Below are 15,173 nucleotides of genomic sequence, written 5' to 3' on the forward strand. Positions count from 1 at the left end.
CCCTCTGCCCCTCCACCTACTCATGCTCTCTCTGTCTCTCTCTCTTTCTCAAATGAAAAAAAAAATCTTTAAAAAAATTAAAAACTTCTATTCTGCAAAAGACAATGTCAAGAGAATGATCGAACAAGCCACAGACTAGGAGAAATAATTGCAAAATAAATATCTGATAAAGGACTGTTATCCAAAATATACAAAGGATTCTTAAAATTCAACAATAAAAAACAAACAACCCAATTAAAAACAGCCAATAACCCTAACAGACATCTCACCTTCTAAAGAAGTTATACAGATGGCAAAAAAGCATATGAGAAGATGTTTCACATTACATGTCATCAGGGAAATGCAAATTAAAACAACGAGATACTACTACAAACCTATTAGAATTGCCCAAATCTGAAACACTAGCAATACCAAATGCTGCTGAGGATATGAAAGAATAGGAACTCTTATTCACTGCTGATAGAAATGCAAAATGGTACAGCTTCTTTGGAAGACCATTTGATGGATCCTTACAAAACCAACTATACTCTTACTATATGATCCAGCAATCACACTCCTTGGCATCTATCCAAAGGGTTGAAAAGTTATGTCCCCACAAAAACCTATACATGGATGTTTACAGCAGCTTATTCATAGTTGCCATAACTTGGAAGTGACCATGTTGCCTTTTAGTAAGGTGAATGGATAAACTGCGGGACATCTAGACAATGGAATATAATTCAGCACTAAAAATAAATGAGCTAGTAAGCCATGAAAAGACATGGAGGAAACTTGAATATATACTACTAACTTAAAGAAGCTAATCTGAAAAGTCTATGTACTATATGATTCTGACTATATAACCTTCTGGAAAAGGCAAAACAATGTAGATAGTAAAAAGATCAGATGTGTCAATGTAGGATCATCGATTGTAACAAATGTACCTGTCTGATGGGGGATGTTGGTAGTGGAGGAGGCTAGGAGCGTGTGGGGCAGGGGGAACATGGGCAATCTCTGTACCTTCCTCTCGTTTTGCTGTGAACTAAAACCACTCTAACAAAGTCTAAAAAATTGGGAAGCCTGGGGTGCCTGGGTGGCTCAGCCAGTTAAGCGTTTGAGTCCTGATTTTGGCTCAGGGTCCTGGGCTCCATGCTCAGTGGGGAGTCTGCTTGAGATCTTCTCACTCCCTCTCCCATTGCCCCTCATCCCATTTGCTCTCTCTCTGCCGCTCTCTCAAATAAATAAATAAGTAAATAAATCTTTATTTAAAAAGTGGGGAGCCTTATTACTATGTAATGCAGTTGTGTCCATTTACCTTCAAACTGAAATCGCATAGCAGTTACTATCTAAAAGTTTTCAGTTTTGCTAAGTTGCTAGGCTGTCCCTTTCCTGGCTAGAGAGAGCAAGATTTTTTTTTTTTTTTTTTTTTTTTTGGTGTTTGTTTGCATCTGTTACTTCTTCTGGGTTACCGGGTACTTCTTCAGTTCCAAGACTGGGGTTTATGAGGTAAAAAGAAAACCCAGGAAACTCATTACCATGTTGTTCTTTGGGGCCCAATATCCCTACCTAGCTTTACTTCTTCTCTCAGCCTTTCAGGACTCTTAAGCGTTTTTATATATAATGTCTAGGGTTTTTAGTTATATTTAGTGAGAGGAATAAGGAAAAATACGTCTAGTCTACTTTTCCAAAATTGAGTATCTCACAATTAACTTTATTTCCTGTTCTCATTTTAGTACTCAATATGTTTCTATTTAAAATAGCAACAATAAGACATCAGGTCACAAGTTGAGTGTCTACCGTGTAGCAAACAAAGGTACACCATGTGAACTCCATAAATATTCAAAAAGTGTATATGTTTGTTCCAAAATGCATTTACTCTCCATAAATACTCAACTTCAGCATCAGCTTCCAGCGCTTTCGGCTTTTGGTGATTCTCCAGATTTTATCTCCTGATTCTTTGGAAAAGGAGATTTATACACCAGTTTTAGCCCAACTCATCTTTAAATCTGGAGTCTCCTTTTGTTTAGGAAGAGCCCCCATTCCAGGTGCCTTCCTTGATACCCTTGTAACCCCAAATGGGGCCAGCCAGATTCTAGCCTCTGGTGAAAGCATAATGGTTTGGGAGAATCAGACCATAAGTTTCTTCCCAAGGGCAACAGTTGGTAATTCATATTTCTTGAATGTATTGTTTTTCGTTTTTTTGTTTTTTTGTTTTAAAGATTTTATTTATTCATTTGAGACACAGAGATACACAGAGAGAGAGAGCATGAGCAGGGAGAGAGGCAGAGGGAGAGGGAGAAGCAGGCTCCCCGCTGAGCCAGGAGCCCGATGTGGGGCTTGATTCCAGGACCCTGGGATCATGACCTGAGCCGAAGGCAGACGCTTAACCATCTGAGCCACCCAGGCTCCCCTTGAATGTATTGTTAACCTTTGAGCCAAACACTTGGTGTATGGTAAGTGTTCGATAAGCTATTATTGAAATGGGTTCTGATTTACTAAGGATAGACACTCCTTCTTTTGTGACTTAGAGATATAAAGATCTGAAATAGTCCACATGTACTAAATTCTTGCCATTGCAATTCTATTTGAAGTTCTATGTTGGGAAAGAACAGACTAGGGTGCAAAGTGTTTTTTAGATCTCTTCCTTGCCCTTCACTGCTGGGCTTTGTATCACAAGGGAATCACCTCTATAAATTACATTTCCCAGGCTCCTTTACCAACTGGTTTCCATTCATGTTGGAACAATGGAGAACATTGGTGGGATACTGGGAACCTAAGATAATGCACTCCCCTCCCCTTTCTTTTTGTTTTGCAAGGCATCGTGGAAGTGACAGACTCTCTAGTGGCTACAGTTCTCACTGGACAGCTTGTTCCTCGTATTCTAAGTTCTCCATCTGTTAGCCTTGGTTCCTGGATTCTAGTAAGACCGCCACTTCCCCTTTTCCCTCGATCTCCAGGAGTGGTAGTGATGCTTTTCTTCAATTACCTCATTTAAGTCTTCTCTATATTAATATTACCCCCGATTATCCCTAAGATCACACAGGTCATAAATGGTAGAGGTGGGATTTGAACTGTGACAACCCAAACACCAACTGTATTCATTTAACCAGCATGTTACAGCTACATCAGGCCATGGCGAGACTCCCAACCTTCCCAAAAGGAAATGCAGAATTTGAGAGTAGCTCTTTCCCTAAAGCCTGATAGGTAATTCAAGGCCAATCACATATCTGGGTTTTCTTTAATAGTCCACTATAGATGGTATTTTGTATAATAGTAGATTGCAAAATCTAAGAATACCTAAAAAGGTATGTAGATTAAAACATTTTTGAAATAACAATGCTTATCTCCCTATATTATTAAATAAATGATACCACAAGTACTCCTCAACTTCTGTTTTAACCCACCCCAGAGATTGAGCTCTATAATTCCTGAAGATACTTTTACCTTCTTTTTCATCCTCTTCATTAGTGAAATTTCATGATATTATGTATTTTTTCCATAGAGATGGTGAGGCAAAAACTGTGTAGCCTATGGTAAGAAAGCTTGTTTCCATACATGCAACCACGAAGAAATCTCTTGTCATTCAGGTTAACCTCTCAGCTTGCTATTGACATTTTTGTCTCTTAATTTGTAGGAGGTAACTTCCCAATTGTCTTTGGAGAGGCTTTCAATCTGGCTGTCAGCTAAAATAAAAGTTTAGTGCATTCTCAGATGAAGTCTTTTACTCTTGTGGGTTAAGGATTTATTAATCAATCCCACGGCTATCTGGATTGGACTCTATACCCATTTTGAATTATGTTAAAACTCTAACTTGTCAACGTTTACAGTTGAACATATCATGCTCCAGCTTGGCATTTTAAGGGAACATGGAAGACAGTGTGACAATTGAGTATTTTCAAAGAGAGTCAACAGGAATCAAGGAATTCTAATACATTTTCCTTTTTTTTTAATAAATACATAAAGCTCTTTACCATTTTCCTCAATTATTTTGATTAACAGGATAATAGGATCTTTCAGATCATTATACCAATTTTCACAGCCTGATGTAAGGACTCATTTAACAGAAATAATCATGACTTGCATTAATATATGAATGTCAGTGCCAGAACACAACAGCATAAGGCATATTTACACCATCTTAACATACAGAACACCATACACATACACAAAAATATCACAGATCCAGAACAAATAAAATCAATCTCCTAGACAGTTTACATTTATAGGCTTCGCCTGAAACATTTTTTTTTTTTTGCTTTATTTTTTTGTAATTTTTTTTCTTTCCAAGCAACAAACAGATCTTCCCTATGTCTTGTGATTTATTTGTTACATTGTGTTCATGCAAAAATAATAACTTGTTTTATTGCATTAACATTTAAACAGGTTTGGATTTGGGTCCCAAAACCATCATCTAACATTTTAATTGATGTTGCTTCATCCATACTGTCATTTTCGTTGGAGAGATACGATGACTTGTTTTTGGTGAGTTACAAAATGACAAACATATCCAGTTGACCACAGTTCAAAAATCAAGATTCGAAGCTTCTTGATCATGCACATTTTACTTTCATTCTTGCAGAACGGTTTGAATCAGATATGCCATTTTGAATAAACACTTATTATTTTTTGTTTTTCAAAATCATATTTCTAAAAACAACAGCAACAACAACAACAAAAAAGAATGAAGGAAAATACCGTCCCACATCCACTGTTCACAAAAAGGGAGAGCGGCAAGGATCACACTGACCATCGTCAGGATATAGCCAGGTGGTGACACTGCAGTAAACGTCGAATGTCATCGAAATACCGCAGGAGCGTGACGATTACTATAAGCCATACTTCTGCAACAGTTCAGACTGCCACTGGCGTTTGCGCTCTGGAAAATAATCTGGAATGTGGATTTTTTTAAAATCCTGAATACACTTCTTCATTTCTTCTTCCACACTTAGCTTCTCACAGGCTTTCTTTTTGGATAGATTGGTTTCCCGGGACTTGCTGATGAGCGTCTGAAAGAGTTCGCTGTTTCTGCGTTTGTCTGGTGGGGGCATCCAGTGCGCAGGTGCTTTTTTGGGAGGGCGATCCAGTGTTAAGGTGTTGGGTTGGTGCGCTGCGGCCTGCTGGGCACCGGGCGGCTTGTCCTGGGGAGTGCTCGCCTCCGAGTGGCTGTCGCAGCTGGAGGTGGAGAGCTCGTTACAGGAAGTCCCACTTTCACTCCCTCTATCTGTGACTTTGCCGTGTTTCCTATCTTCATGTTCTTGTTTAGGCGACGCTATTTTCTGAGGTGGTCCTAAAGAGAAGAGGAAAGAAAAGAAAAAAAAAAAGTAGAAGAATTAAATAAGAAGTGGGAAGGTCAAATTCAATAAGTTTTATTATTTATTTATTTATTTATTTATTTATTTATTTTTAAAGATTTTATTTATTTATTTGAGAGAGAGAGCAAGCACATGAGAGGGGGGAGGGTCACAGGGAGAAGCAGACCCCCCGCCGAGCAGGGAGCCCGACGCGGGACTCGATCCCGGGACTCCGGGATCGTGACCTGAGCCGAAGGCAGTCGCTTAACCGACTGAGCCACCCAGGCGCCCCTCATCATATTTTTTTAAAGATTTATCTATTTATTTGACAGAGAGAGCGAGCGAGAGGGGGAACACAAGCAGGGGGAGTGGGAGAGGGAGAAGCAGGCTTCCCGCCGAGCAGGGAGCCCGATGCGGGGCTCGATCCCAGGACCCTGGGGTCATGACCTGAGCCGAAGGCAGTCGCTTAACCAACTGAGCCACCCAGGTGCCCCAAGCTTTATATTTTTAAAATTTTTTTAAACCAAGAATATTTATCTTCAAAAAATTGCTGTTTGTTGCATTTGAGGAACTAAATATGACACCTAGCCTTATTAATGCACACTGAAACATGCAGCATGCTGATTAATTATTTATACAATCAAGTTTAGGGGGTTTTCTTAATGAGCATTTCTGCCATCATAAATCATCAATAACTTCATGCTGAAAAGAAGATTTTTGTTATTTTAGTTACTAGTTCCTGAAATCTAAAAAAGATATCGTATGTAAATATCTTGTTAGTTCCATAACTGTTTCATGAGACACTTAGTTCATTTTTGTTCTAGTTATTGGGCTAGGAGTCCTTTGTGTATATATTTGCCATTATAAAAGCAGAAAGTATCATTGCTCTATTTTACAAAGTAGTAGTATTCTTCAGGCTCATAGGCACAATAGCCTCATTTATGTTTCCAAGTGGGAGACTGGTTTAAATCTTATCCTCAGTCTCTTAATCTTGTTTCCTGTCTATTTCCTTGAAGAGAATTATGAAAGTGAGGTAAGATATATATGTGCCTAATATTATGGTGAGAAAATATAGTTGAAATATAGTACTTTCTTAAAATACAAGGTTTACCATTTGAGGTAAATTACCTAGGAGGACAGTTTTCCCAGAAAGTGATAGTTTGCCAAGATAATTATTTCAAATACACAAACAGTTTACTTCCAAGAGGGGGCATATTTTATTCTTCTTGACTCTGCTGTGGGATTAGGACCTCCATTTAACATTTATTGAATGCCACCAGATACCCAGAACTATAATAAAACCTTGATTAACTAAAGCCCAACCATTGAGAAGTATGTTACTCAAATCTTACTTTTTTCCTGTAGTCAACTTTTATAAACTGGTTATATAAATCAGAATGGGGAGTGGGGAAAGGCATCAGTAATTTTAAGCAATTGCCCAGAAGATTCTATTGTGTAGCCAGAGTTGAGAACAATTGGTCTAACCCATAGGGTCTCAACTTTGGCCACATAAGGAATTACCTGGAAAGCTTAGCTTATTGATGCCTTGGTCTTAACTCTAGACACTCTACTTTAATGAGATGCCATCAGGCCATCAGGCCATCTAATAGAACTAGGTGATTTCAATCTGTAGCCAAGATTATGAACCTTTCTTCAGTCTAATATATAGTAAATGAATTAATAACCAATATGAATACTTTATACTACTCAGAAAAGTGGGGAAACAAATCAACGTGTATGACTCTGACTAATAGACCCATGCTGGTGTTAACCATGTTTCTTCAGTGTTACTTGCAGGATCAGTGTTTCAAGGGCATCAGATTTGAGTGGTAATAATATTGAAAAGGAAATGGGTTTAAAGTCCTAGTGATCTGGAATCAAATTCTAGCTCTCTGGCAAACAGTCTAGTGGCCTTGAGCAAGATACATAGCTCCTCTAAGCCTCAATTTTCTCATCTGTAAAATGGGGTAATAGTACTTTCCTCATAGGTTGAGATCAAATGAAATACCATACTAAAGGGTCTAATACAATAAATCTCAACAATCAGCATGTATCACTGTGACTTTTTCTAATGGGCAGATGTTCAGGGCCACCTCCGGAGATTTTAGGTTTGCTGAAGGGTTTGTATGTATGTGTTTACGTGGAGCTCAGGGTGGTGGAGGAAGTGTAGCATCTATTTATCTAATTATCTTTCTGGGTGAGTGTGACCTCAAGCTAGCATGAGGACTGCCAGGCTACTCCAAGATAGGATATAAATAAATGCTTTTTACCTTTTCTGTCTGTCTCCTGCCTTACTTTGACCAGAAATCCCTACAGAAGAGTCAATGATTTTCATTCCCAATAATGACTAAAAGATTAACTGCAAATACCTGGGAAAACCAATTTATATCTTAGGATAATTGAGTGATGAGAAACCATTTTTCTGTTAATAGGCAGGGGAATAGAGCATTTGGTAGAATACCAAGGCAGTAAGGTAACATCAGAGTGGAAAACAGTATAGAAAAAGGTATTAGGTATCACCAGAGCAAATGTTTCATTCTGATATGCTAGGGAGGGTACAGAGTTATATAAAGTCCATGTGTTAGCTAAATAAATTACATATGATTATTGTGCCTAATGGCAGATGGATGCAGAAACTCCATAATACAATAGAATGCAACATATGTGTGTTGGAAATGAATTGCTATTAAGTATAAGACAGAACATCCAGGAAGACTTCTGTGAAGAAGGCATTAATCAGTTTAGCCAATGGAGTTGTATTGAGTATCACTATGAGCCAGGCACTGTGGTAGGACCTAGAGGAGGCTCATAGTAAGTGCTCAGGTGAAGCGCACAGGCTATTTTATGGTATTTTATACACTGAGTGTTTAAAATGCATGAACACTTTAGAATGTCTCCCACTATAGACTTTAAATTCTGAAAAAAAAAAAAAACAAACGTGGGAACCTGAATTTATTATGATCTTAAGAACTTCTTCTCCTTCTTCTTCTTCTTCTTTTTTAAGAACTTAGAATAGGTACAGATATTAACCAGAAACAGCAAATATACACTTTTATTTTTCACTCCTTCTATTTCATAAACTATCTTTAAGCAAGCTGGGCTCCCATCAGCAGACCAAACAGGTTCAGATGTTTCTATTATGACTTAAAGGAAAAGTTTTAACTTTACTTAGTCCACACTTTTGAATGTACAGAATATTATGACAGTTTTCTGTATAAATCACTGGGAGGAACAAATAGTCTCCTTTTGATTAATGTTAGATTTTTGGTAATGCCTAACATATTATGTATTATTATTGCTATTTGATTAAGCATACTTTAAATAATTACTGATAACTTAGTGGATTCAAACTGGGGCTAAGATACAACAATAAAATAATTTATGGGATTTTATGACATGAAATTTAAGAAAAATAAATAAAATTCAGAGGAAATTATGATTTACTCTAGTTGCTTAGTTTCCTTGAGAATGCTTGCTAATTGTAGGCTTCCAGGGATAATTTAAAACTCTAATTTTATATTATTCCATTCAATGAACCAAAGCCACATGAAATGCCCTAAGCACAAGATGAAAAATTATTTAAATAGCACTAAATCCAAGTCCTGCATATATGGGAACAGCATGCATGTCAGAAACTTCTCTGTGTCTCTTCAACTGTGATAGAATAAAATATATATCTAAATGATCTTCCTAAAAGCATCTTGCCTCCTGAGTTAGAGCACCAATCAGACTGAGTTTAAGAAAAGAAAACAAAATGTAATTTGGTGGTCTTACCAGCTGGGCTTTCTTCCATCACATAAATAAGCTCACTGGTAATTATTAGAATAAGCAACAAGTCAATGAATAAGCAAATCTGTTACTTATTTAAGACTTAACTTTTAAAAGGAGTTAATTATTTAAAAATATCCAATACATACGTATACCTAGAAACTTTCCTAAAAGTATTTGGACGATTAAATCTTTTCATTTGGCTATTTGCCATTAAATACATTAGGATTTTCATCTAGGAGTTGATCGTCTTTCAGGGGGAATGACAGCCTTACCTTGGAGACTTGCAAGCCAGCTAACTAGCTCATGCCTCTGCACAAGTACTATTTTTTTAAGGAACAGTCAGTAGACAACATGTGCACGCGCATGAGCACACACACACACTATACTCATTTATTATGCTCACATTTTTTTTCAGTGTGGGAATGGCCTTGGAAGATCTGGGTTTGAGCTTGGTTAAGTCACTCTAACAAAGTGCTTTGAGGTCGTCATGGAATCTCTCTAAAATTTGGTCTTTGTCCGTTAAAATGTTGGGGTTGGTCCCTAAATTCATTTATGTTATGAAGTTCAGTAATTCTAAATTATATAATGAATAGGAAGGGATTTTCCAGGCAGTAAAATTCTAATCAGATATTAAATATAAAACATTAATGAGTGACCATTAATAAAGATTACCTCTTAGAATGTGGAAACAAATTCAATTTCCTTTAAAGTACTTCGCAGAATTACAGGGTTCAAGGATAACTTTCTCTAAGTTTACTGATAGGAAGTGTAGTTTAGAAGACATTATCAGTTTACATTTGTTTCATTAAATCTGTTCCTGTCATGGAAACACAAACAAAGAGAATAACATTTAAGGAGACACAGTGCAGACTGGCCGGGCTCACATCCTAGTTCGACAGTTTACTAGGTGTGTTTTCCTTAGCTGACTTTCTTTGTGCCTCTGTTTCCACATAATTGTGGTAAGGATTAAAGGAGCTAACACATGTTAAGCACTTAGGTGGTGCCTGGCATGTGTAAATCCTCACAATGTTAATTATTATTACTCAGTATAAATATCCCATGTGATTTGGCCATCGGTAGTATGGCCAATTTGTTTATTTGAATTTTGAGACAACTAATGGAGGAACCAAATATTTCCACTCTAACTCTGTCTCTACACGTGGTACCTACGAACACATGGCTTCCAGGTGTCTCTTAGCTTCTTTAGGCCTCAGTTTTTTATCTAGTAAAAATGAAATAAGAATAGAAATACCTAGTCATAAGGCTATACTAAGAAAGGAGAGAACATATGTCAAAGCAATTTGCCATGAAGTTCTCTCTGATAGATTTGAGAGGCTATGAAGTATTAAATTTTCATGTCCTAAAAGGAACTTATTTGAGAAAATAAAGCACAAAAGCTCTCCTTTAAGATATTACAATGTGTGAGTTAAAGGCAATAGTAAAAACATTACATTAAACAGAATAAAACAAAATGAAAGTATCACAATGGGCCAAAATTGTAAAATTGGGCAAAACAGGGCTTTCGATGAATTCCATTGAGTTTTATTACACAGGTACAAAACGGAGGAAATTATAGCTTCTCTGAGTCATTTGGGTGGCTAGTGTAGTACAGAAATTAAGCCTTAATATTTTCATCTTTAGAAAAGACAGGTGACTTCTGGGTAGTTCTGGGTGTAAACATGTTGAAGAATTCCATATTTTTTCTTGGAATACACAGGCATTTCCAAATGTAGTCTACGTGTACAACTGCACACCTGAAAAAAACTTTTATTTTAATCTCTTTACCTGCGTAGTGATGATAAAAAAGACTGAATATGTAAAATATATCTGCAACAGGCACAGTTCCCAGAAGGGAAATTACCCTTTAATAGTACTAAATTCATTGGTGTGTGAATGGTTATGTCCTACTTGAACAGAATTAACCAAACCATCTTAAATATTAGCACCACATGTCTCTAGGTATTAAACAGTTGAGTCAAAAGGGAAAAAAAAAAAAAAACACCTCTATTTTGATTTTCTAAACATTTGTTGAGCACCTACTGTGTACCAGGCATAGTGGTAGTTCCAAGAGGAAGGACACACACACACACACACACACACACACGTACATCAGGCTCAGGGTGACAGTAATGCACCTGTAACTAAAGTTTGAATAGGCAGGAAGGAGGGAGCAGGGATCAATTGTGATTGGAGTGAACTAAGGAATGGGCATTATTTTTAATTCATCAGTTAAATTCTCACACTAAATTAAAACTTAAAGTCCATACAGGAGGTGAGTTCATATTAGAGTAAAAGGCTATTTGAATAAATAAAGATTAACTTTTATATGAGAAAAATTACACTCATTTCTTCATGTTTTCTAGTCTCTACTATCATTACTTAACCATTTTTATGAATGAAGGGAAATAAAAAAGAAAATAAAAGAAGTGTAATTTGGAAAGATAAACATGCTGTGGTACTCCTTTTTCCATCCTGACATGATTAGTCACTAGTCCACTCTTTTGACCCACCCTGTATTTGCTAACTTCTGATTGTACTTATTTATTTACAGTGTGTCTCCCAGTCCCAAACTTAAATGCCTTGAAGGTAGAAACTGCCTTTCTAGCCTATCATGAAGTCTTAATCAGAGTAATTGCTTGACCAAATTAATAAAATGATCTTTACTTCTCTGAATATCTATAGTATCTACTACTTATTACATCATTCATTACTGAATGAACATTCACTACCTTTTATGCTACTAAATATTCACCAAGATGACCACAGAGAGGTAAGAAAGCTCCCATCATCCCCACATAAATATTTGTCCCAAAGTCACACATCTGCTGTCCTATCTTACGTAAGGTGGTTATGGTTTCCATGAGGGCAGTGACCGTGTCTTGTTTCCTTGGGTCACTCAGTTCAGGAGCTGATTTGTTCTGTCACTTCGTACTAATAAAGTGAATAAGCAAATGTAATGTAGCATTAGGAAAAAATGTGAGAGAAAATATATGTTTAATTGAACATATATTTGAGGAGGTTTTCAAAAGTAATCTTATCCTTCCATTTCATGTATCTGTGTCTTCCTAGTAGTTATTTCTGTAGTGGAATTCCAAGGTCACCTTTGGCTACCCAATGGACTAATTTTTTATTTCCAATTACTTCCAGGTCTTGTTAATTCTACTCTTACAGTGGCTCTTAAGTCAATCCCTTCATTTCTGTTCCCATTTCCACCACTTCTAACAGGTTTCTCATTACCCCTTACTGTGTCTCTTAACCAGCTCTCTGACTTCGCTTTAGTTCCACTTCAAACTATTTTTGCAATGTTGCTAAATAAATATTCCTGAAGTCTAATTCCATCAAGTGTCTCACTTGTACAAAAACCTTCTAAATAGTTCATTCTGCACACAGGATGAAACTTGAATACCATATTTTGGCATTGAGGATTGTCCTCAGTGTGACCCAAATGATTATCCCAGCCCATCTTGTAGTGCTCTCGATACAGCAGCCAAAATATACGTGTTGCCTCTGGTAAATGCCTTGCTTAACTCATGCCTATTTTCCTCCCCACGGACTCTATTCCTTCCACCCTTCAGAGCCTGTGCCAAATGGTGTTTTCAGCATAAAACCTTCCATTCTCACATTTGGTTATAATTTCTTGCTCCTACTCTCTTAATGACCCATAGCAGTTTGTTTGAATCTATCTCAAAGTAAGGAGCCTATTTGGTCTTAAATAATAGTCATTTCCGTACTACTTTTAACTTTCATCTCTGTGTTCTGCTCCACAACGCATACACACAGATACACATCCAAACTTTTAGTCACTGTGGAACGGAGATTCTTTCTTTTGTAGCTTTGCATTTCCTGAAGCACCTCCCGCATGACTGGGCTCATACTAATTCAGTAACTCATTGTTAAATTAAATGAAATTAGTCTTACCTACAAAAGAATGGCTAAGCATATAGAGAATTGTTTTATTCCCAAAGAACATCTTTTTGTTTTGTTTTCTTTTAATTAAAAAAAGATAAACCCGGGCGCCTGGGTGGCTCAGTTGGTTAAGCGACTGCCTTCGGCTCAGGTCATAATCCTGGAGTCCTGGGATCGAGTCCCGCATCGGGCTCCCTGCTCGGCAGGGAGTCTGCTTCTCCCTTTGACCCTCCCCCCTCTCATGTGCTCTCTCTCATTCTCTCTCTCTCAAATAAATAAATAGAATCTTTAAAAAAATAAAAAAAAATAAAAAAAGATAAACCCAAGTATAATTAAGCTTACAAGGTGTAACAAAAACAAGTGAAGAAGAAGATGAGCCTTTGGCAGTGAGCTATAAGAAGAGGCTTACAGTCTCTCTAGTTACTCTAAATATTTGGGAAGGCCCCTATATTATTCCTTTTAAGTTATTAAAGAGAAATAAAAAGTATTTGGGAACCATAAATAATGAGGAAAACCCATTTTCTTTGCTCTGCCAAAGAATTCTACATCACTTACGTGATTGTACGGGATTGTTGCACCTAAATATTTCTAGTAGGAAAGGTATCAGGTGTTCACTTGTCCTTTTAGAAGCCCGATCACATGCAAAATGGTTACAGATACCTTGTCTGAGCGCTACATTTAAAACCGCCCTCCACATTTCACTCATGGGAGCTAGGATTCTGTGGCACATTCAGCATTTTTGTGTTTAAAAAAATAAATAAACCCCCCCTCAAAGAAAAAAACTCCATTAAGATGCCCAGGCTCATTTTGGAATTTGGAATTAAGACCTGTGTAATCCTGGGTTCCCACTTCTGAATCTACCATCCCTTATTATTGATGTTGTTAACAAGTTTTTCCACGTACCTAGGTGGTCACCTTCTAATGACCTCCCTTTTCAAGGGACATTCTGTATAAGACGGATAATTGATCTGCTTTTCAAATTTGTGACCACAAGTCGACTCTTGCTTGTTTCATGTCCACAGACTGTGGATCATAACTCCTGCATGGAGCTTGGCAAGGGTTAATGAGACATTGTATCTACAACACATCTGATGGCCCTGGGAGGGGAAAGGAAGGCGCTTTGTAAATACAGGCTGGGGCTACACTTGTGATGTGCTGTGTATAACAGATTTATGTGAACATAAAACCATGCTGGTTGTAAATTATCGTTGCTATTATAAATACGAAACAGCTGTCTCAGGCTTGAGAAAAATCTTTTGATGACAAGAGGGGAAGAAGAGGTTGTGACAAGGCAAAAAGAAAAAGAAAAGAGGGTAATACTCTTGGATTCCAGAAGCAGCAGAAATGGCAGGCAGAAAGTCACAGTTGAGGGGATTTTTATTTGTCAGATCTCTTCAGATCTTGAGTGCTTTCCTGCCAGTAAGTACTTTCAAGTACTTTTAACAATGGTCAGCGAGATGTAACGTTTTGTAGCTGCCATACTATTTAATGTGAGTGCCACCTCTTTTTACTTTGAGATTCATAAAAGTGTGCCTATTATGGAAGCCGCTCAGTGCAGAATCAGTAACGTGAATGGAAAATGGAAGCATAGATGCTCACAGCCGTTTAATGTGAAGTTGTGCGACAGTTAAAAAAAAAAAAAAGCTCCGCCTTTGGAAATAACAAAACTGTGCTTCAGTGTTCTGACACCCACTAGCTATGTGTAGCTAGGGGTGTCATCAAGACTCTTTTCCCATTCTGCTTAAGAGGGATTAAAAATATGGTGCGTCCCTCCTAGCGTTGCTTTAAGTAAAGATACGTGTGAGGATGAGTTCTACAGGAGGCTGAAAGAGCAGCCCCAGAAAATATATCCGTTCTTAATATCTGGAATCTGTAAAGTGTCACTTTGTATGATAAAGTCTTTGCAGATGTGATTAAGGATAGTGAGATGGTGAAATTAGTCTGGATTATCCAGTTAGACCTTAAGTCAGTCACAGGTATCCGTACACAGGGGAGTTGGAAGGACATCTGATACACACAGAGGACAAGGCAGCAGTGAGACCATGGAGTCAGGGGATTGAAATCGAGGCGGCCAGAAGTGAAGGAATACCAGCAGCCACAGGAAAGAAGCTGGGAGAGACAGACAACGCATTTTCCCCTAGAATGTGTGGAGGCAGCTTGCTCCTGCTGACACCTTGATTTCTGCCCAAAGTGATTTCGAACTTCAGACCTCTAGAACCCTGAGAC

At 37.7% G+C, this 15,173-nt stretch overlaps 1 protein-coding gene across 1 annotated transcript in view; it reads right to left on the reverse strand.

Moving 5' to 3' along the window:
• Positions 1–4,375: 4,375 nt before the first annotated feature.
• The window catches only part of KCTD8 (potassium channel tetramerization domain containing 8), a 237,490-nt gene continuing 226,692 nt past the window's right edge, over positions 4,376–15,173 (reverse strand). The window contains exon 2 of the mRNA XM_045881216.3: positions 4,376–5,266. Within this exon, the coding sequence (XP_045737172.1) occupies positions 4,806–5,266 (461 nt within the window). The 3' untranslated portion in view covers positions 4,376–4,805. The remainder of the gene's footprint in view (positions 5,267–15,173) is intronic.

This window comes from Mirounga angustirostris, unplaced genomic scaffold (assembly GCF_029215605.1).
Source record: "Mirounga angustirostris isolate CCGP_5_RB_7025 unplaced genomic scaffold, mMirAng1.0.hap1 SCAF_2, whole genome shotgun sequence".
NCBI classification, from domain to species: Eukaryota; Metazoa; Chordata; class Mammalia; order Carnivora; family Phocidae; genus Mirounga; species Mirounga angustirostris.